The sequence below is a fragment of the Podarcis erhardii genome (assembly GCF_964252035.2).
Source record: "Podarcis erhardii genome assembly, chromosome: 5".
NCBI lineage: Eukaryota > Metazoa > Chordata > Lepidosauria > Squamata > Lacertidae > Podarcis > Podarcis erhardii.
In genome coordinates this window covers 13770825-13798637 of record NC_138509.1, presented here as the reverse complement: position 1 = coordinate 13798637, position 27813 = coordinate 13770825, and the positions used below count along the sequence as shown (strand labels likewise).

Here is a 27813-nt window from a genome sequence, read left to right as displayed (position 1 = left end):
ATAATAAAAATATTATTACTACTACTACTACTATTATTATTCTGCCAGCCACTCTGGGCAGCTCCCAACAGAATATTAAAAACACAATAAAACATCAATCATGAAAAACTTCCCTAAACAGAGCTGGCTTCAAATGTCTTCTAAAAGTCAGATAGTAGTTTATTTCCTTGACATCTGATGGGAGGGCATTCCACAGGGCGGGTGCCACTACCGAAAAGGCCCTCTGCCTGGTTCCCTGCAACCTCACTTCGCACAGGGAGGGAACTGCCAGAAGGTCCTCGGAGCTGGACCTCAGTGTTTGGGCAGAATGATGGGGGTGGAGATGCTTTTTCAGGTATACTGGGCTGAGGCCGTTTAGGGCTTTAAAGGTCAGCACCAACACTTTGATTGATTTAAATATACTGGGAGCCAATGTAGGTCTTCCAGGACCAGTGTTATACGGTCTCATCGGCCACTCCCAGTCACCAGTCTAGATGCCACATTCTAGGTTAATTGTAGTTTCCGGGTCACCTTCAAAGGTAAATCTAAAAATCCCCCCCACGTTCTCCATGTTTTCCTCCAACCACCTGGATCTTTTCTATTGCCCTTTTCTATACCTTTTCCATTTCCGTATTTCATTTTTGAGATGGGACATCCGAAACAACACACAATGTTCTGAGTGTGGTCACTCCAATTATTTTCATAAATCATATTATGCTGCCTGCCTCTTTCAATCCGTCCTTAACTTGAAATGGTTGGATTTAAAATCAGGAAGCAATAAAAAGCAGAAAAAGCAGAGAATAAGCAGAAGTGAAGACAAATCCTGAGCGATAGCAAAAGTGCTCAGGAGGTGCCCCATTTCAGTTCCACAAAACTACATGCCCTCCAACATTTCTCTGATGAAATACGGATCTCCCATTTCATTATTATTATTAATATTAATATTACCCGACCCATCTGAATGGGTTACCCCAGCCACTCTGAGTGGCTTCCTACATATATAACAACATAATAAAACATTAAAAATTAAAATTTCCCCTAAACAGGGCTGCCTTCAGATGTCATCTAAAGGTTGTATAGTTCCTTATCTCCTTGGCTTGGAGGTCACATAACTCCATATCCTCCAACACTGCTCTGATGAAAATAGGGACATCCTAAGGGAAAGCCATGCATTCCAGGATCAATTCACAAACCAGGTCGGCTTCTGTAAATCAAAGAAAATTGTCCCTGGAAAATAGGGACACTTGGAGGCTCTGAAACTATGCATCCCTTTGCCAGTGCAGGTTGGTTGTGCTACGGGGAGATGAACACGCAATGGAGGAATTAAATATAAAATCTGGCTCGTGGTAAATACTTTGTAGAAAGGTGGGATATATACACTCTTCCTCTGTTTCTGATGTTCAGACTGTGAGGACCATTGCTTTTGTAGCCATCATGGAAACACCTCTGTGCAAGACAGGGGGGACAGCTGGCTTGGGGAGAAACCCAAAATTTGCAGAAGTGCATTTTTCTAAATAGAAAAATCTCTGAGCAAAACCCCCCAAACAGCCCAATGAGTACTGAGCATGTTCAGAAGCCACCAAATGCTGTCTGGCTGGGGGAGACTCAGAAGAACAAGGGAGAAGGGAACTGGAATGGAGTATTCTGGGAGGTGGCATGGCTAATTGGCTGGAACACTGAACATTCCACACTGCAACATTTTGTTGCAGGTCCAGTAATAATAATAATAATAATAATAATAATAATAATAATAATAATAATAATAAACAACTTATTGCAATGTGTATAAATTGTAAGGGGATGATAGGATGCAAGCAGATGCCAAACTATAACGTGATGACATATTGTATTCTCTAGACTTCTTACTGTAACTCTCCAATGCAAAGATTCCAGGAAAATGTGTAACTGGGGATTTTCCACATGGACTAAACGGGATGGGGATTAAATCAAAGTATACAAAAGTGTGCCAGTTCAGCTTCGGGTGTTTAACAAAAAAAATATAAAAGGCACACCTAGATGGTATTCTCAGCTGAGCTTTCTCACACTGCACTAGCACTGAAAAACAGGAAATTGAAAAATGAGGAAAATAAACCAGGTGACCACCAGTCAGCCTCCTGCCATCAGGGATCTTGAAATAAGGTCCTTTGACACAGCTAGGAGTCACCCCAAGGAGTTATCCCAGGACGTGATCCATCTCACTCCTTGTAACAACATCCCACTCGATCTCTTTAAAAATGCACATGTAGTTAAAAGCTCAGAGGAAAAGAGCGGTTGTGTCCTTAGCATGACCCATCTTCATGGCTCTGTTGGAACATCATTCTTGTTGGTCTGCCTGCTCCTGTTTTTCAGCCCCACTAGTCTGTTCTAAGGGATGTGGGTGGCGCTGTGGGTTAAACCACAGAGCCTAGGACTTGCCAATCAGAAGGTCGGCTGTTCAAATCCCCGCGGCGGGGTGAGCTCCCATTGCTCGGTCCCTGCTCCTGCCACCCTAGCAGTTCTAAAGCACATCAAAGTGCAAGTAGATAAATAGGTACTGCTCCGGCGGGAAGGTAAATGGCGTTTCCGTGCTCTGCTCTGGTTCACCAGAAGTGGCTTAGTCATGCTGGCCACATGACCCGGAAGCTGTACACCGGCTCCCTCAGCCAATAAAGCGAGATGAGTGCCGCAACCCCAGAGTCGGCCATGACTGGACGTAATGGTCAGGGGTCCCTTTACCTTTTTAGTCTGTTCTAAATGCTGCTGCTGCTGCTCATTCTCATCACTGATTTTCCCCTCTTTGTCTTCACTTTAAGCTCCTTCTACTCACTTTCAAATGCCCCACCAATGGCCCTGTTCCACTCTCTCCCTATCCTTCTCAAGGGACTCGCAGAAGAGGTGCCAAACGTCTAATTGAACCAAAAGTTATATCTTCCCCACTATTTCCAGTGCTCAGGGCAATGAGTGCTGTCGCTTATGCAGTGAAAAGCCACCATCCATGAAGGGGAAGGAGGGAGGTATCAGCAGGCTCAGGGAGCCCCGAAGTTTGCAGAAGTAGGAGGAGAAAATAAAAAATATTTAGCAGGGAAATGGCAGGGAACCCCAAGAACGGCCTTGGCCTGAAGGAGCGTCTCCACCCCCATTGTTCTGCCCGGACACTGAGGTCCAACGCCAAGGGCCTTCTGACGGTTCCCTCACTGCGAAAAGTGAGGTTACATGGAACCAGGCAGAGGGCCTTCTTGGTAGTGGCACCTGCCCTGTGGAACGCCCTCCCTTCAGATGTCAAGGAAATAAACAACTATCTGACCTTTAGAAGACATCTGAAGGCAGCCCTGTTTAGGGACGTTTTTAATGTTTGATGTTTTATTGTGTTTTTAATATTCTGTTGGGAGCCTCCCAGAGTGGCTGGGCAAACCCAGCTAGATGGGTGGGGTATAAATTATTATTATTATAGAACAATCCCAATGGGGGACTAAATACTCACCCGTATTGTCCTTTAATGCAAGTTTCCTGTACCACCATTAATGCTCCATTGTCCGTATGACGTCCTCCTTCAAATCTCTGCCTTCCCACAATTCCCCTTCTCTCAGTTCTGACTTTCTCATACCAGGGGTACTCCAAAAAGAAGACAGCATGACAAAATCTGGGCCGAGGGAAGTGTGGGGTGACAGCAGGGACGCGGACTTATAAAAAATATTGGGGGGGCCCGGGAAAGCTCATGAATAATAAATAAGCTCATGAATATGCAAATAAAGTGGCTCCGCCTCCTCGTGAGCGAATAGGGGAGAGCGTGCTGCGCCTATTAATCAGCTCCAAAGGAAATTGGGTGGAGCTTTTGCTCGGGAGGGAGGGCAGGAGGCATGCAGCCCGCCCCTCCCTGTGCATTTTGGGCTGGGGGAGGGGCGGCGATGGCGCTCTGCTGGAGGGGCGCCGGAGATTATTGGGGGGGCGGAGCCCCCCCAAACGAATTTTTGAGGGGGCTCGGGCCCCCTCAAGCCCCATGGAGTCGGCGCCTATGGGTGACAGTGATTTGGAGGAGAATGTCACATGCACCATGGAGAATTAATAGCGACGCAAGAAGCTTAATATCCTCCTTAAACAACAGCATGGAGGAGCCCTGAGCAGCTACCGGGAGGGGATGGAAAATCAGGTGGAATATGGAATGGAATATCCTGAAAAGGAGCACCCCATACTGCAACATTTTGTTGCAGGACTAGTTCTGTCTGTTCCCTGGGCTTTTTCAGGCAGTATCTTACCACCGGTATGCCTTTAAATATAAGAACTGACTCCCTTTCTCTTTTATTGCATCCAAGCATTTCTTAAGACTCATCCATTCATCTGGACTTTTCCTGGTTTCCATTTTCCTTTCCGTCCTCTAGTCCTAACTTCTGGCTGCAAACTTTCAGACAGGATTCGATTATTTCTCATTTTACTTCTTCTACAGTGCCCAGCGATTTCAGGTTCTCTGTTTGTAGCATTGTCATTCCTGAAGTGGGAACACTTTCCCTTTAAAATACCGGGATATTTAGAAAGGAGGGTTTTTTAATCCACTCTTATTATCCTTTCATTTTGATTCACCCCTGTGCACCAAACGCTATCACGGAGTTGCTAAGGTTAGTAGTGTTCTGTATCTTTGTGCCGTATTAAAGGGTATTATTTCAGCTGATCACAAGAAGCTGAAGGAAACCACCGAGATGCACTAGCTCAGAATTTCCTCGCCTCTTTCATCCTGTCTGTGAACACAGCACTTCGCCCTTTCCTGATCCTGAAATCTTAAATCCAGGAAATGAAACCTACAGAGCCCTGAGAACAAGCCCCCTGCTGGGTAAAGCAGAGTAAAGCACTTGACCCTGAAATTCTGGTATTTCAAATTAATTGATGTAAAGCTTAATTCAGGTGCTGTTTAATGCACTTTCTGCAGCGAGGAAGCTCTGCCCATATATAGCGCAGCCTGCAGCTTGCAGATCCGCATTAGTGTTTGCTGGGGAAAAGACACAGGGGTTTAGAAGTTTTTCTGGCTGGGGGAAAACACACATTTGGGGCTGATATCGCTTGGCTTTATTTATTGACCCTAGACTCTCCCCCCCCCCGCACTCCTTTCCTTGGCAATCACGTTATGCCCCAAATTCTAGAGCCCCTCCATATAACCATTTGCTCCCTATAGTCTTGAAATTGGAAGAATCCCAGATTTGTTAAAGCCTGATCCTATGCACCTTTACTGAACTGTAAATCTGGTACGCGCTCAATGGAACTAAGTCACAAACAAATGTCAATAGTAAACAGAGGCGGTTTTAGGGTGGCACAACGGGGGTGAGGCTCATTGGGGGGCCGCACTGCAGGAGGCGCCAAAACAATGCTGTAGAACACGGCATGAGAGGCAGTGTGTGTGTGTTGTGTGTCAGATTTCGGCAGCGCACAGGGCGCCACTGAAATTTGAGAGCTCCAAGTCCACCACTGAGAGTAAATGTGCATAATACACAATGGGGAGCAAGTCACACTGATCACTGGGATCAATGGGAATCCTACAATCCTATGCATGACAGATGCTCCACAGAACTATCTCCCATTCTTCTTGTTTTTCCCTGAGCATGTTAACGCCACTCTTCTCTTTATGGAGAACAGCGCAAGCCAAAAACCCAGGATTACGCATTATATATAACCAAACGACGCAGAAAAGCTGCTCCAGGTTCCCAAACTTCCTGTGCTTTTATCTTTGCTTGTTATGCGCATCCTGCACCTCCCACATCATATGCTGCACTGATTTCTGGGAGCATCACTTCACAATCAACATCTACTTTGCAGGAACAGAAAGAAAAATGTGCCTCATGAACAAGGATCTCTGTTTACAAATTACTGAATCCCATAGTAAACAGACAACTGAAGCCGACTCAAATTCACTGGCCTGTGTATCATATGACAATCTGCCAGTGACTATACGTGGAGGAAAAAAGAAAGGCTGATTTATCGGTACTGATTTATCGATTGGGAATATTTATACCCCACCTTCAAACTGGGATCTTCAAAAGCAGCTCACATCATCCACACATGAAACGAAATTTTAAAAGGCAAAAAACCCAGCAATTAATATACAATGAAACATAAAAGCAGCGGGTGGCGAGAACAAGACTAAAACCCACAGCCAACAGAAGGCTAAGAAACAGCAGTATCTGTTCAGGCACAAAGGGAAAATAAAAATGGCTTTGCCTGGCACTTTGAGCTTGTTTAACCTAGTTGTGGTTAAACAGTGGATGTAGCCTACCTTGATTTCAGCAAGGCATTTGACAAGGTGCCCCATGATATTCTTGTAAAGAAGCTGGTAAAATGTGATCTTGACTATGCTACCACTCAGTGGATTTGTAACTGGCTGACTGACCGAACCCAAAGGGTGCTCATCAATGGTTCCTCTTCATCCTGGAGAAGAGTGACTAGTGGGGTGCCACAGAGTTCTGTCTTGGGCCCGGTCTTATTCAACATCTTTATCAACGACTTGGATGATGGACTCAAGGGCATCCTGATCAAATTTGCAGATGACACCAAACTGGGAGGGGTGGCTAACACCCCAGAGGACAGGATCACACTTCAAAATGACCTTGACAGATTAGAGAACTGGGCCAAAACAAACAAGATGAATTTTAACAGGGAGAAATGTAAAGTATTGCACTTGGGCAAAAAAAAAAAAAAAATGAGAGGCACAAATACAAGATGGGTGACACCTGGCTTGAGAGCAGTACATGTGAAAAGGATCTAGGAGTCTTGGTTGACCACAAACTTGACATAAGCCAACAGTGTGATGCGGCAGCTAAAAAAGCCAATGCAATTCTGGGCTGCATCAATAGGAGTATAGCATCTAGATCAAGGGAAGTAATAGTGCCACTGTATTCTGCTCTGGTCAGACCTCACCTGGAGTACTGTGTCCAGTTCTGGGCACCACAGTTCAAGAAGGACACCGACAAACTGGAACGTGTCCAGAGGAGGGCAACCAAAATGGTCAAAGGCCTGGAAACGATGCCATATGAGGAACGGCTAAGGGAGCTGGGAATGTTTAGCCTGGAGAAGAGGAGGTTAAGGGGTGATATGATAGCCATGTTCAAATATATAAAAGGATGTCACATAGAGGAGGGAGAAAGGTTGTTTTCTGCTGCTCCAGAGAAGCGGACACGGAGCAATGGTTCCAAACTACAAGAAAGAAGATTCCACCTAACCATTAGGAAGAACTTCCTGACAGTAAGAGCTGTTCGACAGTGGAATTTGCTGCCAAGGAGTGTGGTGGAGTCTCCTTCTTTGGAGGTCTTTAAGCAGAGGCTTGACAACCATATGTCTGGAGTGCTCTGATGGTGTTTCCTGCTTGGCAGGGGGTTGGACTTGATGGCCCTTGTGGTCTCTTCCAACTCTATGATTCTATGGTGCCACAACAGAGAAGGCCCAGTCGCAGTCATCACCCACCATTCATCCCACAGCAGCAACACTCATGAAAGGGCTCCCCAGATCATCTGTTTACACAGGGCAGGGCGTTATGAGAGCAGGAGACACTTTGCCTATCCCAAAAAATACACCATGGAGCTTGAATAATTCACACTTTAAATCAGAAAAGAAGAATGCTTCTTCCCATTTCCTCCAACATTTCTCCCATGAAGAAGAAGAAGAAGAAGAGTTTGGATTTGATATCCCGCCTTTCACTCCCTTTAAGGAGTCTCAAAGCGGCTAACATTCTCCTTTCCCTTCCTCCCCCACAACATAGGGGGAAAATATGAAAATAGGGATGTACTAAATATTATTATTATTATTATTATTATTATTATTATTATTATTTTACTATTTATACTCTGCCCATCTGACTGGGCAGCTTCCAACATACAGTCGTACCTTGGAAGTCAAACAGAATCTGTTCCGGAAGTCTGTTCCGACTTCCAAAGCACAGCTTCTGATTGGCTGCATGAGCTTCCTGCAGCCAATCGGAAGCCACGGAAGCCCTGTCAGACATTCTGGTCCCAAAGAACATTCACAAACCGGAACACTCACTTCTGGGTTTGCGGAGTTTAGGAGCCAAAACGTCCGAGTACCAAGGCGTTCGGGATCCAAGGTAAGGTACGACTGCATATTAAAACATTAAAAAATACTTCCCCATACAGGGCTACCTTCAGATGTCTTCTAAAGGTTGCATAGTTACTTTTCTCCTTGGCTTGGGGAGGTGGGGTCGCATAACTCCATGCCCTCCAATGAAAATAGGGACATCTTATATGATCTCTCAACCAATTGCTCTGCTTCTAGCTAGTCTACCTGCAATCACAGCACCCAGAACTCCCTAGCAACCTTCCAGGAACCTTAGGGTCATGGGATTTCTAGCTGTTTCACTCATGCACCCAAGTGGGATCTGAGCCACTAATGCTGGTTTCCTCAAGCTCGGCCCTCCAGGTGTTTTGAGACTACAACTCCCATCATCCCTGACCACTGGTCCTGCTAGCTAGGAATCATGGGAGTTGTAGGCCAAAAACATCTGGAGGGCCAAGTTTGAGGAAGGCTGCACTAATGGACTATTCTCTCCTCTGCCTCAACAACTCCCATCTGATATATACATGCATGTCAGGCCTATGGCAACCAAATTTCCTTGGCTGCCTAGAGTTGCTCACTGGGGTCAACGCCATTGGCTCCCACCCAAACAGGGTCCCTGAATGCACCCCTCTGCTTTCTCCCAAGCAACAGCCTCTCCCCTCTCTCTCCCCCCTACCAATATCACAGCGATAAGATATTTCATAGTATATTGATAATAAAAATAAAAGCAGGCAGCCATGTTGACCCATCCCACCTCTCGCTTTTCGTCAAACGCATGAGGAAGTGCTCTGCGGATCCTGAAAGCTAGCTCCCTGCTCTGTGATTTTCAGTTGCTCCTAAAAAATGTCACTGGTGCTATTTAGATTTGTGTTTCATAAAAGCTACATTACCACGGGAACTTCTGCAAACATCGTGACCGACTAAGACTGCCGTCTGAAACATTTACCCGGTTTCCCCAGCCACTCTGAGCGGCTTCCACAAAGACCAAAAATACACTAAGATGTCACACATTAAAAACTTCCCTGAACAGGGCTGCCTTAAGATGTCTTCTGAATGTCAGGTAGTTGTTTATTTCCTTGACATACGACCGGGAGGGCATTCTAGAGGGCGGGCACCACTACTGAGAAGGCCCTCTGCCTGGTTCCCTGTAGCTTTGCTTCTTGCAGTGAGGGAACCGCCAGAAGGCCCTCGCGCTGGACCTCATGAATAAGTCCCAATGAATCTACTGCTCAATTGAATCCAAGGAGACTCTACTTCTGAGTAGGCACACAGAGGATTGTGCTGTGAGGCTGCAATCCTGTTCTAGCCTTTACCCAAGAGAAAGCTCCATTGGCTTACTTTTGAGTAGACATGAAGAGAGTTCCACTGTAAGACTCTATCCAGAAATGCAATAGAGAAACAGCACTGAAAGCCAATAATATAATTTCCCATACAGTGTGATGCACTTATCTGAGAGTTGAAAACGACGCATCTGTAATCTATCACAGCAAGTAAACAGCACAGCCTGTGTGCTCAGAGTTTTGTGCCACAATCTAAAGAGCAATCAGCGAGCCCTTTCCTTCTCTGGTAGTGCTGCAGAGAGAGGGGGAAAAGTTGCTCTTTCTGTCTGGCACCCGGCCAAGCAAGCGGAAGCATAACCTCCCCTTGGGTGACATGCAACCGCAGCAAAAGCTGCAGCGCACCTCAGAAACATGGTCCTATAAAGATGGACGGCAGTCCGTCTTAAAAGCCAGAAGCCCGCACTCTCTATGGCTATGGCGAAACAGCAAGCCGAGTGGGGCACACAATCTGTTTGACACTAGCGAGATGGTGCAGATTCCACAAGAAACAGGACATTGCCAATTGACGCTGGCTCGGCCTGCTCTTGTGCTTATAGAGGGGATCTCATCATCCAAAAGCAGCCGGTGAAGTTTTTCCACGGCACGGCACTCAACACTACCCCCTGCTACTTGCCGCAGGTAAAACTGCTGGTCAAGTCACCGGGGTGGGGTTCAAAAGTTGGCAACTCTCCTTACGGGAATACTTTGGTCTCTGGAAATTGCCCGACAGTTTCAAATCAGAGCACAAGAGGGACAAGAGGAGACAGTTGTGTGGGTGTCGTGGGATTCGTTTTAAGGAAGGCAGTAAAACCATTTGAAATGGAGTAAGCTCCAGTCAAACGAAATTCAGGAGGAAAACAGCCAGCTATGCATATTTCCTGCACAGAACAAATGGTAGAATTAGGAAAGTTTCTCCCATTTAAAAGGTAGAACAGAACTACTTGCTTCATTCAAGTTACTGCTTTCAATCTACACAACTGAAGTCCAGTTACACTTCTCTCTCTTGCACAGAATTGTGCCCCATTGAACTTAAGTTTATTTTTACCAATTAATTAATATATGGACGTGTCTTTGCTGCTTGTTCAGAGACAGCTGCCCATTTCAGGAACTGATTCCACCCGCCTCCATGTATCTTAAAAGACCATCTGATCGCTACAGCCTCTGTCATAGGTTTAAGTCATCAACCTATGTCCAAGTCTCTCTTATTTCTTTTCTTTTCTTTTCTTTTCTTTTCTCTCTCTCTCTCTCTTTCTTTCTTTCTTTCTTTCTTTCTTTCTTTCTTTCTTTCTTTCTTTCCTGGCTTGAGAAAGGTTTCATACCAGTTACTACTTTCAAAGCTGAGATATCTGTGTTTCCCAAGCTCCCCTTTTCTTAAACTAGGGTCAATGATACCAGGGTCACTCGCTCCTCATCAAAGCAGCACATCGAGACCTGAAGTAACAAACCTTCCATAGGTTCTCATCTATCTATCTCTTGATTTATGGCCCGCCTCATCTCAAAAGTAACAAAAGCTGAAGAAGACACAGGCACACACATAACAAAACAGAAATAAATTCCAGGTTGTTTTTCAGCACTGATCGGCAGTAAATTTATAATGCAGGTATACAGTCATATTGTGGGGAAAGAAGAGGAGGAGGAAGAAGAAGAAGAAGAAGAAGAAGAAGACGTTTTTATTCTTTGGTATACTGTATAGGTGAGCAGAAAGAAGGATAGGATACTTTGGTTGCAAATTTTAAAGTTGGGACTGCTCTTCTATTTCGCCGTACCATGGTATACCCCATATATTCCTTATATTCCAACATATAAAAAGGGATATTAAAATTATATTATGATTATTCAAGGATCTATGTATCCGAAATTTGACTGTGCCGTTTCTGAAAAGAGAAAAAATAGACTCCAGCTGAATCAGCTCTAAAGGCTTCTTACAAAGAATCTTCCGTTTTGCACATGAAAAAGAAACTAAAAATTTCTGACTTTATGCCTGTCATTATGTAGCACTTGCTCTTGGAACACAGAAGTGATCAAACGAGACAAGGTATAAATATAAAGTAAAATAAACAAACTCCAGGCAAAATGACACGGTTCTTATAGTTTCAAGACGCCAGATCTGAAATCTGTTACTGAGGGATCACTTCCGAATATTTGCGTTTGCAAATGTAAACACTCATTTCCCACATGAGAGTTAAGAAATCTAGTGGGAGCAACGGAGGGCAGTTCCGTCGCAAATGATTGTGCAAATATGAATTTGCAGGCCACATCGGCAAGGCGTTGGCAAACCATTAGCAAAATAATGACATGGTTTTGCGTCATCGTTTTTTAACATGCATGTGAACTAGAAATCGCCTGCTTATCTGCCCGCCCAATATTTGTGAATATCGGACAAGCGTTTGCGTTTGGATTTTTTACTAAACCTTCCTTTCTGCACTCTTGTAAAGATCAGAGATTTCCCCACAGAAGTTTGCGGGAGGAAATACTGTTCAGTGGAAAAAATATCAGGCTTTTTTGGTGGGGGGTCTAAATACTCCCTCCCGTATTTCTCAACTCCAGGGTTCCTCATTTCTTTCTGCCATTGCTCATGGCCTTAAATTGAGTCATTTTTTGCGTGCCTCAAATTCCAAGAACAAATCCCCCCTTGACTAATGAGTGAAAGGAAGAAGGAGTGGGGAGGGCATGAAAGGCTGATGCTTTTTAAAAAATCTGCACCAAGATAACTTTTAATTATTAGGGGAACAAAAAGGGCACCTTCTTCAAAACTGAATTTCAGAAGGTTGAGAGATCTCTCAGGACCCAATGGGTGCAATCATATTTACCAAGTTTCTGGGGAATATTTGCCAAGAGTATGATCAGACCTTACGATAACAAATGCTGCTTGTGTTAACACATTTAACTTCATTTCTGGGGCAGACCGAGCAAACGAAGGTCTCCCAGTTAAATGGATACCAAGTGGATCTAAGAAGTGCCTGAGTCTCAAGACGATGCCCTGGGCTGGTGCATACACAACCATTTGTGGAATTTACTCATTCTATTCCCACATGCCTAACATCAGCTGCTGCAGTTGCCCCTGGAAGCTCCTTGCTCCTCTGGTAAGTTGCCATCTAGTCAATATTTAAAGGTAAACTCAGAGCTACCTAAACTCGGAACTGACCTCTCCATTCAGCAACCAGGGAGTGAAATCTAATAGTCCTGATCCAGAAAAGTAGCCAAAGCAGAAGACCGTGTGCATATTCTACACAGAGATAAACAGTGCACAAATGTGGGGCTTGGGATGGGGGGTTGCTACGGCTAAGAAACCAGATTCTGTGTGTTCTACGGGGTGTGGTCTTTAAACACCACCGCCCATCGCTTTTTGCACATCACATCCTCATGCAAAAACTGCTTGACTCCCTAAAGACAGTTCCTACCACCACCCAACTAGGATGGTTGCCTGATAGTTACATGTGTCAGAGCCGCCAACAGCAGGTTTTCTGCGCTCGCCAAGAAAAGTGTGCTGCTCTCGGAAGGGAACAAACCCCGAATAAAATGAAACTCTCTCCCGGCAATTTTGAGGTGCTGAGTTATTCTCTCTCCTGACTGCCCTTCTACAGCTGATTCCAAAAAGGTGCCTGGATGTCACAAGTGTTATTATTTCAGTCCCGAACAGAGACGGTAGGATCTGGGATTTTTCAAAAGGAGGGTGTATAATTAGCCAATCAGTATTATGTTACTCTGTTCATAACTTAATAACCATTTTAATACAGATGGCACACACAGGGACAATTTCCTGGGATAGCCTTGCAGTATATTACAGAGAGACAGTGTGTTTGGGGGGAGCTTTTTTAGCCAAGGTACATTCTCCAAGTTAATTTTACCTGCTGTTTTGAGATGATTTCGGATAATTCCATATCATTTTCAAAAATATTAGAAGCCATTGATCAAAGATGCCAACTTGGGGGGGGGGGAATGCCTCCTGGCCATTAGAACTTTGACAAATCTTCTATGGAAACCACATAAATTAACAAAGCATTTTTTCCTCTATTCCTATCGGTGAGAATGACTTCTTTTTTAAAAAATGGAATTGGCTACATTTTCTATGTATTTCATGATTAACTATTTAGCCAAGCAGCTGTAGAGATGGATGCTAGACTGTTGTGTCCATCTGGATACAAGTGTCTCTGTGGGGCGACTTTCTATATTACTTTTTCCTACATGGAGATTCATATCTCTGATATTTGCAGCAGCTGCCCCATTCTGCAGTTGGTGGCAGAAAATACTCTTGCATCTCAATCTGCATGTTTCAAAACACATCCATTTAGAGTTTTCTTTTCTTCTCCTTACATGCATTCTTAACATGCCCTGTATAAGGGAGCTCCAAATACAGGTAAGTCTAAAAATCTGCTCAGATATGTAGCCGGCATTAATTCCTTTGTAACTGATGACAACAGTCCTTCAATCCCACTTTCCTCTTTCAAGCACAACCAATAGTGTGTGTGCCTATCTAAATCACAGTCTCCAGATCACCTAGCACAGGATCTTTGTCCTCCCAACGTCAGCACATGGAATAGTGGAGTGTCTCTCTTTGAAGGAGAGTATTTAGGGTTCTTGTGTATTCTGCCTTTTGCAGGTGTGCAAATTGTCCTACTGCATTGTGTTTGAAAGCACAGGGGATGTATTGCTCTCTAGTTGATTCTCTTACATTGTTGTCTCAACACCAGCACTGGATCTTATCACAGGGGTATCTGTCTTCTATTTATTTAGTTATCTATAGGTAGAAAGACAGGCAGGCAACCTGCTTTGGAAGAAGGCACAGTGAAACGTACAAGGCTGGCATTACTCTCTGACCACTTTTGTACGGCACACACTCACACAAATGGGGCGCCACCCCTATGGTATATTCAGAAACTTGGGAAGGAAGGAAGGAAAGAAAGAAAGAAAGGCACACATCAGCAGGGAACCCGAAATAAGATGCCATACTAAAATCGAGATAGCGAAAAATACGCGTGAGACGCACACAGAGCGCAGGCAGAGGCGCCTGCGCGTAGGCAGGCAGGCACACAACTGTTTGTAACCCTTGACCTAAGCGAATCTTCCTTTCAGAAGTTTCTCCAACTCCCGAGGGGCTCGAAAAGGTGCGAGGGCTCTTTCTTCCTCCAAAAGGAAGCGTCATTGCCCGGGGGAGGGGGAAAGAAAGGCCTCTTATTTGAGGGGGAGGAAAAGAAGTAGTAGTAGTAGAAGTTAAGACTTTGTTTAAGACAAATAACCATTTGGTATTTGAACGGCACGGCAATCGTCTGCACGATATAGGAGCTTTTCATGTTTTTAGAGGTTTAACCGGAGAGAAAATGCCCGACTTTCCCAGGGAGGCAAATATACTATGAGCGCGTCCATCTCCCCTTTTCCCCAACAACCCGGACGCCAATTGCGCGCCGAAACAACTGTTGGGGAGATGCGCCGTGGACCCAGCTCCCTGCTCCCCCTACCCGCGTCGCCACCCTACATTTCGTTAGCCCCATAACCATCTCCTTTCGAAAATCTGCCCCGGCGAACCAAGACAAGCCGTCGGAGCCCCACGGGCACGCCCTAAAGCAGATACAGAAGCGGTCCAGAAGCTCGCACGCGCGCCCGGAAACTGGAGTGGCTCCATGAGTTAGGATGGAGACCTCTTTTTTTGTCCTTTCAGACGAAGTGTGAGCGAGGGAGAGGCAGGCACACAGAGAGAGAGGACTCAGAGAAGAAGAGAGGAAGCGTCTGTTGGGGTGGGCAGGGGCCTTCAGGGCCTCTAGGGACAAGGGCGGGGTGGGGGGAGAAGGCGGGCTGGGTGTCCCGCCAGGAAAGCAACCCGGTGGCGCTCAGAGGCTGGGGGGGGGCGCAGGAGGCGCTGGTGTGTGCGACTCACCGGTTGATGGAGGACACGCTGGGGACGGTGTCGTTGTCGCAGATGCCCTCGGCCAGTAGCCGGTCCCGGATCTCCCAAGCGAACATGGTGGGGTTTTGCCTCTTGTACTCGGCGATTTTATCCACTACTTTGGGGGTCGCCACTTTGGGCTTAGAGCCTCCGATCACGCCCGGCTTGATGCTCCCCGTCTCGTAGTACCTGCAAGCGCAGAGCGAGGTTCAAAGCTGAGCCCCCGAGCTTGCAGGGAAGCCTCCATCCACGCACCCCGCGCCCACCGCCGCTCCCGAACACGTGCACACAAACCAACGGGTTGGGGAGGCGATTTTTTTGGACCCCGCATTCCCGCCCCACCCCTGCGAGGATCTGCAAGGGAAACCCCACTCTCGCATCCCGTCCTGGGGCTGTCCTCCTGGGGCTGCAGGGTCCGCCTTGCCTGGAGTCAGCCCTCGGAAACATCCCCCCCCCCATTTTCCACAGGCCCTTGGCGCGCGTAACGCCTGGTTCGGCGGGGCAGGACGATGCAGAGGCCGGGGGCACCCTGGCCACAACACTCCCCCCTCCCCCCTGCCCATGCCCACCTACAACCAGGAGAAGTTAGCTAGACACACTTAACCGTGGGGGAGGGGAAAACTGAGAGTTGCTTTTTTGAAGGGGGATTTCCTCGACTCCGATTTCCTCCCCAGCGCTTGGTCCCGGGTCTCCCCCACCCCCTAAAAAACCCAGACGCATCTTTTTTCCTCTCTCTCTCTCTCTCTGTCTCTCTCTCTCTTTCTCTTTCTCTCTCTCTCTCTGCCCTTCGCCGGGCAATTGCTAATCCCTTTGCAAATCCTTTGCAAAGAAAGCGGGGTGATAGTGGAAAATCTACATTTTTTTGGACCCCCCTCCAGCCCCCTCCCTGGCATGCACTCGGCTCAGCTCCCCCCCCCCCGTCTTCTCCCCACTCCCCCTCTGAGCTGAGCTCTGCTGTAGGGCGGTGACATCTACTTGGCGGAGGGGGGGAGAGAAGGAAGAAAAAGAGAGAGAGAGGAGAAGAAGAGAGAGAGAGAGAGGCAGCCTGCCGGCCTGCTGGTTCCTGCTGACCTGGGGGTGGAGAGAAAGTAGGGCCCGGCCTGTCTTAGCTGGGAGGAGGAGGAGGCGGGGAGGGGAGACTTGCAGGTTGGTCTCACAGCAAATTGGGTTGCAATCGCTTTGTTTCTTTGCTTGGTGGGCTTTTCCCCCTCTTTCCGAACCCACAGCAGGTCCCTGTTTTAAGATAGTGCCAGACAAAAGAAAGCAAGAGAGGAGCGTGGGTGCTGGGTGGCGGGTGCGCAGCGCCGACGAGCCGGGCCTCCCTTCGCCCCCGGGGTCCAGGGCTCCGCTTCCAGGTCCACACCGAGACTGTGCCAAGGGGCAGCCGAGGCGCCTCTCTCTCTCTCCCCCTCCCCGCCCCTGGCGGCGCTTGCCCTCCCCACGCGCGCCCGGGCCTTACCTGCCCAGAATCTTGCTGACGCAGCCGTGGCTGACCCGCAGCTGCCGGGAGATGTCGCAGGGTCGCACCCCCTGGTGAGCCAGCTCCACGATCCTTTGCCTCACCACGTCCGGCAGCGGCCTGCCGTTCACAAACACCCCCCCGAGCTGGTTGACACCCCCGTGCCCTGCTGGGGAGAGAGAAGAAACACGCACACACCAGCGAAGACCCACGCACACCGGGGGTGGGGAAGGGAGGGCAGGAGAGGGGAGGGAAAGGAGGGGAAAGGGAGAAAAACATTAGTCGGGGCAGTTAAGCCGGACAAGTCGCCAATGACAGGGGAAGGGGTGGGGTGGGAAGGCAGGCAGGCAGGCAGGCAGGCAGGATTCGACCCCCGCGCGGGGAAGGGAGCCTTCTCCTGGAGCCCAACGGGGCTGGGTGCTCCCCTGGGGTTTTTTTAGGGTCTTTCCCACCCTAGGGAGGGTGGCAGGTGATTGACCTGGCCGTTCCTACCGGAAACCAAAATCTCTGCTCAGGAGGAAGGTCTCCTCAAATTCTCCCCTCCTTTTCTCTCTCTTTTCTTCCCTCAATTTATATTTCCACTCGGCTCTGTCCAAGTTTCCAAACAGGCCGGGCTCGATCCTCTGACACGGGCGAAATCCTGCTTCTTTCTGAGGGACCGCTCAATTGTTTCATAGCAAAATGATTGCTAAATTTGTTACATAGACGCTGGTATAAAAATAGAACGAAGGAGTCCGTCTCTTTTCTTCTCCCCCCTCACTAACATTTTATATCTTTCCTTTTTCTTTATTTGCTTTTCGGCATAATTTCTCCCATTATACGGAATTATTTTTCAGGGGAATAATAATTTACACCAGTTTCGGGTGCGCTTTGATTTTATTTTATTTAAGCCACCTATCTTTTTATATATTCCTCTTTATCCTCCCCGTCTCAGACAATCTCCCAGACCCGAGCTGCCTTTGCAGCAGTCTAATAATTTATAATTTAGCTAAATCCAGCGGGGCAGGAGTCTATCCCTGCTGTCCTCGAAGCAGGAATTTCACCGAGCAGATTTTAATCCAGCGCCTGCCACAATAATCTGTGGGGGTTTGGATGTTTTGGACAGCGCCAAAAGGCTCTAAGAGAATCCCCCCCCCCCCGCGTTGTTGTTTATTAGCCTTTCCCCGCGGTCCCTTCTCCCTTGCGCCTCGATCCGCAACTCACTTAAGCCGAAATATTTCCCTTTCGGGCGCTCCAGCCCAGGCGGAACCTGCCGTGGACTAGGGAGTTGCTTGAAGCCCCCTATCCGGTGTTTAACTGGAATAGGTACCGGAGCGATGTTAAGTGTCAAAAGGTCCCTGGAGTGATTACACCCACAAGGTGAATAGAGCGTTTCTCTCGCGCTGCATTTAACTCGCACACAACGGACCTAACCTTTGCTGCTGCCTGGGCGAGGTAGGAAGGAAAGGAAAAACAGAGAGATCTTAAGTCTTTGGGTTTTTTTCCTCCCCAGGCTTACTGAAAAATGATCTGTTTGTATTTTTGCCGAGCTCCCACCCTCCTCGGTACTCAGTGACACTGACTTATTGGCTCTGAACTTAGTGGAAACTCTCATTGCCCCTGCGATCGATCCCAGTCCTTTCTCGCAAATAGAGTTTTTTCACCTCCTTCCAGGATGCTCAGCTAGGAGCAGCTTCTAAAGCCCGTTTACATCCTATTTATTGGCGGGGAGGTTGCACAGAAATGCACTCCACGCCGCCGCTCCCCAACCACTGCCACGGCTTTGTTTTCGTGAAATTAAGAGGGGATTTCAAGTCGTCTTCCTGCAACCGCCCCGGCCCCCCAACCTCCTGAGCATCCACCGCACACTTTTCACTGTCTCCCTTTATTTTTTTATTTTTGCAGGTGGAATGGCGTTGACCGGCCTCTCTTTCTCTCTCTGTATCTGTTTGTTTCCTTCATTTGTCTGGGTCACCTTCTGCAGATGTTGCCTCTAAAGTTACCAAGCAGGCAATTTCTGCAGCACCTCATTCCTGAATAATTCAGGGCACCTTTGATAACTCGCATTACAGAGTATTAAAAGGCAACAGATGCAAAAAAGATTAAGGGATTAATAATTCAGATTATTGCACCTGCGTCTCCCCAGCCACACACCAGCCCAAGTTCTGAATTCACTTCCTTCGGGCTTAGAGCCTGTCTTTATTTTTCTACGGCTGTTTCTCGCTTTTCGTGCTCCGGCCGTTCCTTTGTAACGCAGGGCGCTCGTTGAATGGCGCACGCTTCTACCCGGAGCAAGTCAGAAGAGGTTGTGGGGGTACGAAATTCACCCCGTTTCCAAGAAACAAAAAAACAACAACCCGCATTTGCAGGAGGGAATTAAACCTTCCGATGAGCCGCGTTGTTTAATTTTAAACGGTTCTAGATATACCTAATGTGGGATTCGGCCTGTTAAAACATTCCTACATCAAACTGCAGCTGGAATCATTTCAGTTTTGCTTTTATAAGAGGCAGGTGATTGACACGAAATGTCAAAAAATGCGAAAAATATAGACAAGGTCGGGTTTTTTTTTTTTTAAAGGTATTTATTGGTTGGAACATCGGTCCTTTTCGCCCGATTTCCTGGTCCCAAAATACGTTTTAACTCCTAACACATTGTTTTCCCCTCCTTTGTGTCTTTTTAAGCGAGATTTTTGTGTAGGGCATATGCTTGAAAGTTAAGGATGTCAAAAGTTAGGGATTGCTGTTAATTATTCATTTACTGACTCTCTCAGTCTCCCCTCTCTGGTTTCAACTGAATGTTGTTGCTTTTTGTTTTGCTTTAAACAGAATTGTTTCTCCGCAATTTCCTTTTAAATAAAAAGTGTTAGGCAAGGCGGTGGTGAGCCGCGACAATAAGAAGAAAGAGCCAGGTTGATTTCTGGGTTTTGCTCCTCCTGAAATGGATTGAGAAAGAAACAATTCCGGGATCCTCTGGCCCTCCGCGTCAGAAATGGATGCATTTAAAAGACAGGCCGAGGATTTGGGGCGGCGGGGGGGGGGAATGTGGCAAACTGAAAGCTCAAGGCACAAAACTTCAGAGAAGGCAAAGCGAATCGAACGGAAAGGCCTTTAAAATCCTTATTTTAAAGGAAACGCTCTCATCTTACGCCAAGGCTGGCATTTCCGCTCCTGACCCCCGTTTAATAATTGCAAATCAGATAATGTAAAATCTAAGGGGAAAGGCAGTATATAGATTTATACCGACGTCTTATAAGCATACTATATTATGTTCCTATCCAATTATAATTTCATTATATTCTACGGGCTTTTCTCTTGCCTAACTGAAGCCCTAGGTTGCATTTTTAAAGTCCAGAACTCCTCCGAACTATTTCAAAGATTTGGCTCTATGGAAAGGGAGTTGGGGGCCTTCACTCCGCTAAGCAGCGTCGCCAGGAGTGTGGGGTGAGGGGGTCCCTTCTGAAACCTCTCCCCGCGCCCCCCCCCCCGCAGTCCACTAGAAAGTGGAAGGACTGCCACGGCTGCCCGGCCTTTTTCCTGCTTCACCTTCCAGCCGACGGAGATGGCAAGCGGGGAAAGGGCTCTCAGGTGCGGAGGGAGAGGAGAGGAGGAGGCGGCGGCGCCGAGGGCTGCTGCCGGTACTCACGGTGCATCGCGGAGAAGGGGTCTGCCTTGCAGTGCATATCCATGGGGAGGCAGAGGAAGGGGAAGAAGTCGGCTGACGCCGCCGTGTCGCCGCGCAGAGTCAACTTCGGCACTTGGGGGAGAATCGGGCCGGAGGCGCGGCGGAGCGGACGGGGAGCCGGCTCGGCGCGCCGACGGGGACCGGGCGACGGCCTGGACGAGGAGCAGAAGATGGAGAAGCAGAAGCGGCGGCGGCGGTGGTGGCGCCGCCCCCCGGGTCGCCCTTCTTCCCTCGCTGCCGGTCCTGGGCCGGCGGAGGGCCAAGGGAACTTTCCTTCCTCGGCGGCACTCACGATCCCCACCCGGAGCAAGGACAGGTGCACGGCATGGCGGGGGCCCCGTCGGGCCGGCGCAGCGCAGCAGCGTCGCGCTCGGCTCTCCAAGTCGCCGGCGCCGCGGAGTTCGCTTCTGCCAAGTTCGTTCGACGGCACGGAGGCAAATCCGGGAGCGATGGGCCGGTGGGTCACCCAGGCAGGCGCTTCTTCTCTCCGCCGTCGAAGATCTGCTTCTGACTCCGCTGCTCCGGGTTCCCTAGGCGGAGGGCGAAGGAGGAAACCCGGCTCCTCCTGGTCCTTCCAGACTTTTTCCCCCCTGGCTCGCTCGCTCGCTCCCTCCTTCCTTGTCGCCTCCCTCCCTCTCCTCTCTCTCTCTCTCCTCCCCCCTGTCTCCTTTTTTTTTCTTTTTTGCACAAGGTGGGATGTGCTTGCCACGAGCTTTGCCTGGAGAATGGAGCTGCCGTCGCCGGTGTGCGCCTCTCTAAAAGCGGCAAACCCCCCTCCAGATCTCACCCCGGACTCCCCCCCTCTCCGTACACACACACACTCTCTCTCTCGCTATCCCTCTCCCTCGCACACACCTCCGCCCCCTCCCCTCTCGCTCTCGCCCTCCCTTTTTCGCCAGGCGCGCACACACACACACACACACACAGAGAGAGAGAGAGAGAGAGAGAGAGAGAGAGAGAGAGAGAGAGAGAGATGGATGGCTTGTCAGACAAAGGCAATAGATTCCAACACTCTCGGATTCGCCAACACGCAGCGCCGGAGACCCGGCGAGGAAGGTCCGGCGCTCTGTCACCGCCAAAGCGAAAAACGCACCCCCTCAAAAAAAATACAAAAAAATACGTACCAACAAATAAATATATCTGTGTGTGGGTGCCGGCGCGGGGGAGGGGAGCAGATCCAGGAGACCAGGGAGAGGGGAGAGGACCAAAACCGCCGAGGTATAGGAAAGGCGCGGAGTGGTTGATTGGTTGGTTGGGCGATCGGGGGATCCGGGAAGGGCCACGAAACTCGCAGGGGGCATCAACTGTTGGGTAGCACCTTGGCAAGTCCGCGGGCGCAGAGAGTCCTCGCGGCTTTGTTTTCTTCCCTCTCCCACGCCATGGGATGATGAAGGGGTCTACTTTCGTATTTTACGCGCGTTGGAAGCCTGCCGATGTAGATGTAAATGTGCCCCCCCCCCCGAAAACACTTCCCCCGCCGCCATTATTTGTTTTAATGTGGGAGGCCTTCCGCCTCCAGAAATCTCAGCTGCTGGAGCCGAATCGAAGGCGAGGATCGACTTTTGCGCGCGCGCCTAAGCGCGCGCCCTCCCTCCCGGTTTGCCCCTCAGTCAAACGCAGGCGAAAGGGTCGGATCTGGAGGCGCGGGGGCCGCCCGGGCAGCGAAGCGGCCTCGGCTTAAATCGCTGGAACTCGGCGCGCTCCCCCTCGAGTCGCCTGGAGGTCGGGGCTGCGGCCAGCAAAGCCAGCAGGCACTTGTCCACCCCAGTCTCCCACCCGCAGACCTGAGCGATTGGGGACGAGGCCCTCCAGGTCCCGGGGATTAATCTGTGCATCGGGAAGGTCGTGTGAACCAGCTGTGTGAAGGGCCTGCGGGGAATTCAGTTTAAAAACGCCTCGAACTCTGGCGTAAGAAAAATCTGGCATAGGGAGGAGATGGAAAACACTTTTTTGCGGTAGCTGTCAGTCATTTTCCAGTCCCAACCACGTTTACTCGGAGGCAAGCCCCACTGATTCCAATGGGGCTTGCTTCCAAGTAAATATGTTGGGTATTTCCGCCTTCGTGGGGCTTGTTTCAAACGTCCCAGATTTTTGTACCTCTGCCCGCATTTTCATTTTGTTCCATTAGAAACGGAATTATAAAACCGCGCGTGTGTGTGTTATGACTTAATGACCCTGTCTCTTATTTTTCCTCTCCCGTTTTCATTTTAAACTTTTAATTTTTCTTTATTATTATTTTTTGTACGATATGTATTAGTATATGGATTTCAAAAACTGGCAAAAACTGAAAGAGGTGGCATCAGAAAACACGCGCAGGAAACTGACGAAAGAGAGTCGGGAACCAACCTGAGATTAATAAACAGACAGATGTGAATATTAGCTCGGGTTTTTGTTGCCTTCCTCGGCTTGTATCATTAGGCGAAGCGCCGCTCCGTCTTCCTCTGCCTTCTTTGATCCATCCTTCCCACCTCTCCGCTTATCTGTCACAAACTAACCTCTTTGTTTAATAACCAGTTAAGCCAAGGATCTCCTTGATGAAATATTTTCCTCCATCTCATAAATCAAATTGGCACTTAAGCTGATGTTCTCTCCCTTTTCTCTTCGTCTCTTTTCCAGCTCTGTGTTTACAAAAGCGCCTCTCTCTTTATTTTTCTGGACATTTTCGGCCCGCTTGTGTGTTCGGCGGCTTAAATTATTATTCTTTTTCAAAAACAAAATCGCTGGACGGGTTTTCTGAGGGCTCTCCAACAGTGAAACGCCGCCCGCGTCACACGGCAGAGAAAGTGCCGGCGCCAAATTCTCGTTCTTCTGCTCCACTGGATCAGAGATCGGTTTGCCACGGGCCTATTCTAGGAAATGGTTCGAGGGCAGTTCTAATATGTGCGCAACGCTCTTGTGATCGATGGGAATAAGTAGGCTTAAAATTCGAATAACTGGGCCGTGGGAGTCGTTGGTTAATTGTGGCCATATCCAATATAATATTTTTTGGAGTTCGCCTATAATTTTTGTACCGGCGATGCAATATATTATTTTATTACGCACGCTGTCTCTCCTCGCCACCCCACGGCCTTTGTTGCACCCCTCCCAGCCGTTGGATATTGTGCTGTTCGCCTCCCCCCACTCCACGTCGATCCCAGACTGAATTTCCTCCCCCCACCTCAGACTTTTTCCAACTCCTTTGAGGAGAGCAGCCGAAGCTGTAGATCAAAGAAGGAATGCCTCCCTTGCCGCTCCCGACCAGGGTGGAGTTGGAGCCTGGGTGATGGCAGAGGTAGGCTGTGCTAGTGTGCCTGGGACCCTGCTCAGAATACAGGTGGAAAACATGATTTGCTCTGAAGCAAATCCGGAACGAATACAGAGAAAGGGGAAGGCGGCGAAATCCCCTTTCCCGGTTGCGCCTGTAGATGGCGCTCCGCGGTTTGCTTTCTGCGCAGCTTCCATCGCCAGACCTAGGGAAAAGTTTCAAAGTAACCGGATTTTAACTTAATCTCTCCCCTCCCCCTCCTCCCTGGAGTTGCTACACACACACATACGCCCGCCTGTATCGGGAAGGGATCCAGAAAAGGCGCAGAGAATTTATTTAAATTATACCGAATCCACACACACCTTTTTACTGGAAATAAAACAAGATAGTTCCTGGTATTTCCATGCTATTTCTTCCAGACATATGGAAGACATATTTCATCTGCAAGAAGCAGGCCCAGAGTCCACAACCCATAAACCCCACTTCGGACATCAACCAACAGCGGTGACTTAGGCCCAGCCGACCCATTTGGAACCCCCCCTGCTCTTTCCTTCGCAGCCCCCCCCCCCGGGGGTACATCTGTTCCTAGGAGGCTATTGTTTGCCTCTCCCCGCAAGGCCTTCGCCGCCCTCCCCGCTTCGTCATTAGCGCACAGGGGAGTTCATTCTGTCTTGGAGCAGGTTTATAGGCTGACCCTATATTTAAGGAGACAATAGTTCTGATTGTGGGAACGAGGCAGTGGAAGCGGGGGAGGGCCTGTTCCTTATCGAGGTTATACAGGAGGAGGAGGGAGAAAAGCCTCTCCCACCCAGAGCCCAATGCTTGGGTGGAAAGTGGGCAGGTGCAAAAATGCAAACCTAGAGAAAGGGCGTCCACACGTTGCCTTCTCCAGGGGCTCCCCAACAAGAGAGAAGCGAAGCGGCTGCAAGAAGGTCGTGCAGAGCCGCAGATGCAACCAAATCCCATTGAAGTATCGGATATAGAACGTTGTTTTAATTGCAGCCGTAGGTCTTATAAAACATCCCAGCGCGAGAACCATTATATATGTATATATTTACGGCCCTGAAAACAAACAGATCGCTACGGATGCCATCTTTATCTGTGAGTAGGTATATCAGTTGTGCTCTCCGGGCTTCCAAAGAGTTGTTAGAGAGAGCCTCTAATCTCACGGCACGTCCGAAGTGTCAGCCCCTGCCCCTCTCCGAGCAAGACTTCCTGGAGGAATTGCTTTGTCAACAATCAAATCCACACAACAATCCCTATCAGCCTGAGGGGGTTGGGGGGTTGGTTGTTCCTCAAGTAGGATCCCTGAAACCGTTTCCCCTTCTTCCTTCCCCAAACAGATGGAATGACTGGATTTCAATAACTATAAAGAACCCCCCCCCTCCTCTCCCTTCCACCACCCCCTCTCTCCCCACCTCTGTTATCTTTGGGAAAACTCCCCAAGTCCCGCTCGCGGCCTGTCAGGCTTGGCTGCTTCTCCCCATTTTTACATTAAATGAATCTTCTTTCTCCTTTTTCAAAGAGGGTCTCCTGTCCCCGCTATTCATCGCTCACCTCCCAACTCGGGACATTTACACTTCAAAAGAGGCGACCGCTCCTCTGCGGAAATTTGGAAGGAAAAAAAAAAACAAAACACAACCAACAACCCACAAACTTTTGGAGGAGTAGCGGAGGAGATAGTGATCTTTGCATTTACTTCATTAGCTCCTCTCCTCCCCCGGCTCCTTAGCTGATCAAGTCAAACCTATTGATCGCATCCGAGCCCCTGCAACACACCGAGGCTCTCCGAAGGTCACCTCAGAGACCTCATCCACTCCCGGGGAGCCTGCACAACAATGAAGTTTATCTTAACCTAGGGAGCTCTAGATAGTATTTTTGCACCTCGACCCTCCTTGCCTTCTTGAAGCTAGAGGATACAAAACCAGGCCGCCACCACTAACAAGTAACTGCTACCAATTTCCCTCCTCGTTTCTTTGGGGCGCAAATATTTCCTGCCAAACCAGATTGGACTCCGTCTGCTCCCTCTACCGCGGCGAGGTCCTGGCGGCCTCCAAACCGGGCCTTACTGACAGGCAGAGAAACCTTGTTGCCCTTTCAGGACGGGTTTAGTCTACAAAACACGCACACCGCGCGTTTTCCAGTTCCCGGTTTGATTCAATAAACCCAAATTCTTGCTCATTTCTTCTTGCTAAAAGGAGACGGCGTTGGGCAGTCATCTAAGGGGAGAAAGCCTCGATTATCTTATATGCATGAGATAAGACTATCATTCATGGGAGAGGGGCTGCACACAAGCGGGCACACACGCGCTCCAAATGCGCGGCGCGCCAGGTAGGGGTAATCAGAGTTAAAAACAGCAGCAGCAGCTACAGGGAGCCGTTGCGGATTTAAACCGGGCTCCGTTTCCGCACATTTAATATGTCCCGCATGCCGAGCTTTAAAAAAAAGCTCACTTGCCGCTTGTGGAAACACTGGAGCAAATACACAGAGAAGCCCTGGATGAGCTGAATGTTGAGAAGTTGCTGTGCATTGCTCCGAAGGCGCCCACTCCCCAACTCCGGGGCGCTTAAGCAATAGGCTGCTTGGTGGTGGATCGGGCCCTCCGCGGAGACTTGGCGCTGCCCTCCGCTTCCTGGTCCGTCTCTCTCCCCACCACCCCTCCCGGTGCCCGGATCCTCCGTCTCTTCTCCCCCCCCCCCTTGCCCCTGTGGTCACGTTGGAGGATGAGGAGGGGTTGGCGTGGCTTTTTTTTTTGAGAGAGAGAGAGAGCTTCTGGTACAATATGGAACACCATGGGCTGCAATTTCACACTCCACGGCACATTTCCCCTAAAGCTACTTTCTTCTTTCCCAGCCAAGACCCCCTCATTTCCCTCCTCTCCCCCCCCCACCCCTTTCTCTTTTGTGACTCCTGGGTGGGTTCCATGTCTGGGGGACTTGACGGATACAGTCAGGCTAGGCTTAGCGTGGGCACCTTGGCACCGGGCAGAGGGGGAAATGAATGGACAGGGTGGAGGGAGAGGCAGGCGCGGGAAGGGGGGGGCGAGTCTTGCGGGCCTCCTGCTGCTCCGGCTGTTGCTGGCTCTTCCCCCCACCCTCCAGCCTTTCTTTCTTCCCCCCTTTGCTACATTTGTTTGCCCTCAAAGCTAAGAAGCCCACGTGCGCCGCTCTTTATTCGGCAACCGACACTTTAACCTCTCCTCTTTACAACGGAGCGTTGGCCACAAAACCCAGACAAGCCGGAGACCTTTTTACAGCCTCGGCTGGAAAGAAGGGGGAGGCCAGCTCAGGAGTGTGTGTGTTTTCTGCAGCGGGGCTGGCCAGCTCAGGGTTTAAGCTCAGAGTTTAAACTCAAGGGTTAAACCCAGCAACTAACGCCCACCCACCCCTCCAAACAAGGCGGAAAAGGTGCACCCATGCGCGAGTGCTTCCTTCCTTGCTTGCTTGCTGCAAGCAACGTCCTTTGCAGTTGCATGCATCAGGAAAGCAGGTGGGCGTCCGGAGAGGAGCTGCAAATATGGGGAAGCAAGCGAGCCCCTTGTGCGGGGAACTGGGGTGAGGAGAGGGGAGGCTTGCTTTTGGTAAACAACCGCTTGGCGAGGCTTTGGGCGCAGACGGACAAGCTCCCCCACCCCCTGCAGCCCGCAAATGCAAGGCGGCTGTAATTTGGTGGCCTCGCCCCTCTCGCCTAGAAAATGCCCATCTCCATTCCTTTATTTGGTGATGGCGAAAACGGCTGGGAAGGCAGCGGGCAAGGTGGGCAGGAGACGTTACCTGGTTCTCCTAGACAGCCTTAGATCTTAAGGCGCTTGAGGGGGGTTTGGTTCTGTCCTGGCTTCCCTCTCAGAAACAGGCTTTCTCGGGGATTCCCGCCCCCACCCCTGCCAGAGATATTTTTGTCTTCTCTAATTTCTCCATAAAACTCCCGATGAGTGAATTAGGCGCTTATTAAAGTCTCCTTTTAATCAGCAGTAATGGGAGATTTCCTCTCCCCCCCCCCCAGCTCTGTCCTCTCCCTCCCTCTCTCCGTCCAAGGTTGGCTTGCCTTGGGGCCTTTTGCAAATGTTAGGATTTACAGTGATCACAGACAAAAACATTTATATAACCCCCTAACTATAATGCACCCATAAAAACGGGGACATAGGTGGAAACTGCTGCGGCTCAGCGAAAACCCTGGCGCTTGCCCATTAAGTCCCTGGAAAGGGTAATTCCAGTAGAGGCAGGGCCAAAGTGAAATGATGAGAGC

General features: G+C 49.1%; 1 protein-coding gene across 9 annotated transcripts in view; it reads right to left on the bottom strand.

Annotated features, from left to right (window-relative positions):
• The window catches only part of PAX2 (paired box 2), a 138208-nt gene extending 117311 nt beyond the window's left edge, over positions 1-20897 (bottom strand). For 2 of the 9 annotated variants that reach the window (XM_081864355.1, XM_081864354.1), the window contains exons 1-4: positions 20286-20424; positions 16664-16832; positions 16276-16437; positions 15196-15393 (exon numbers count right to left, since the gene is read on the bottom strand). In XM_081864355.1, coding sequence (XP_081720481.1) covers positions 15196-15393; positions 16276-16437; positions 16664-16832; positions 20286-20328 — 572 coding nt within the window. In that variant the 5' untranslated portion in view covers positions 20329-20424. Of the gene's footprint in view, positions 1-15195; positions 15394-16275; positions 16438-16663; positions 16833-20285 lie in introns of all 9 variants that reach the window. The other 7 variants (XM_081864353.1, XM_081864351.1, XM_081864357.1 and 4 more) reach the window with 7 other exon arrangements.
• Between the last annotated feature and the right edge of the window lie 6916 nt (positions 20898-27813).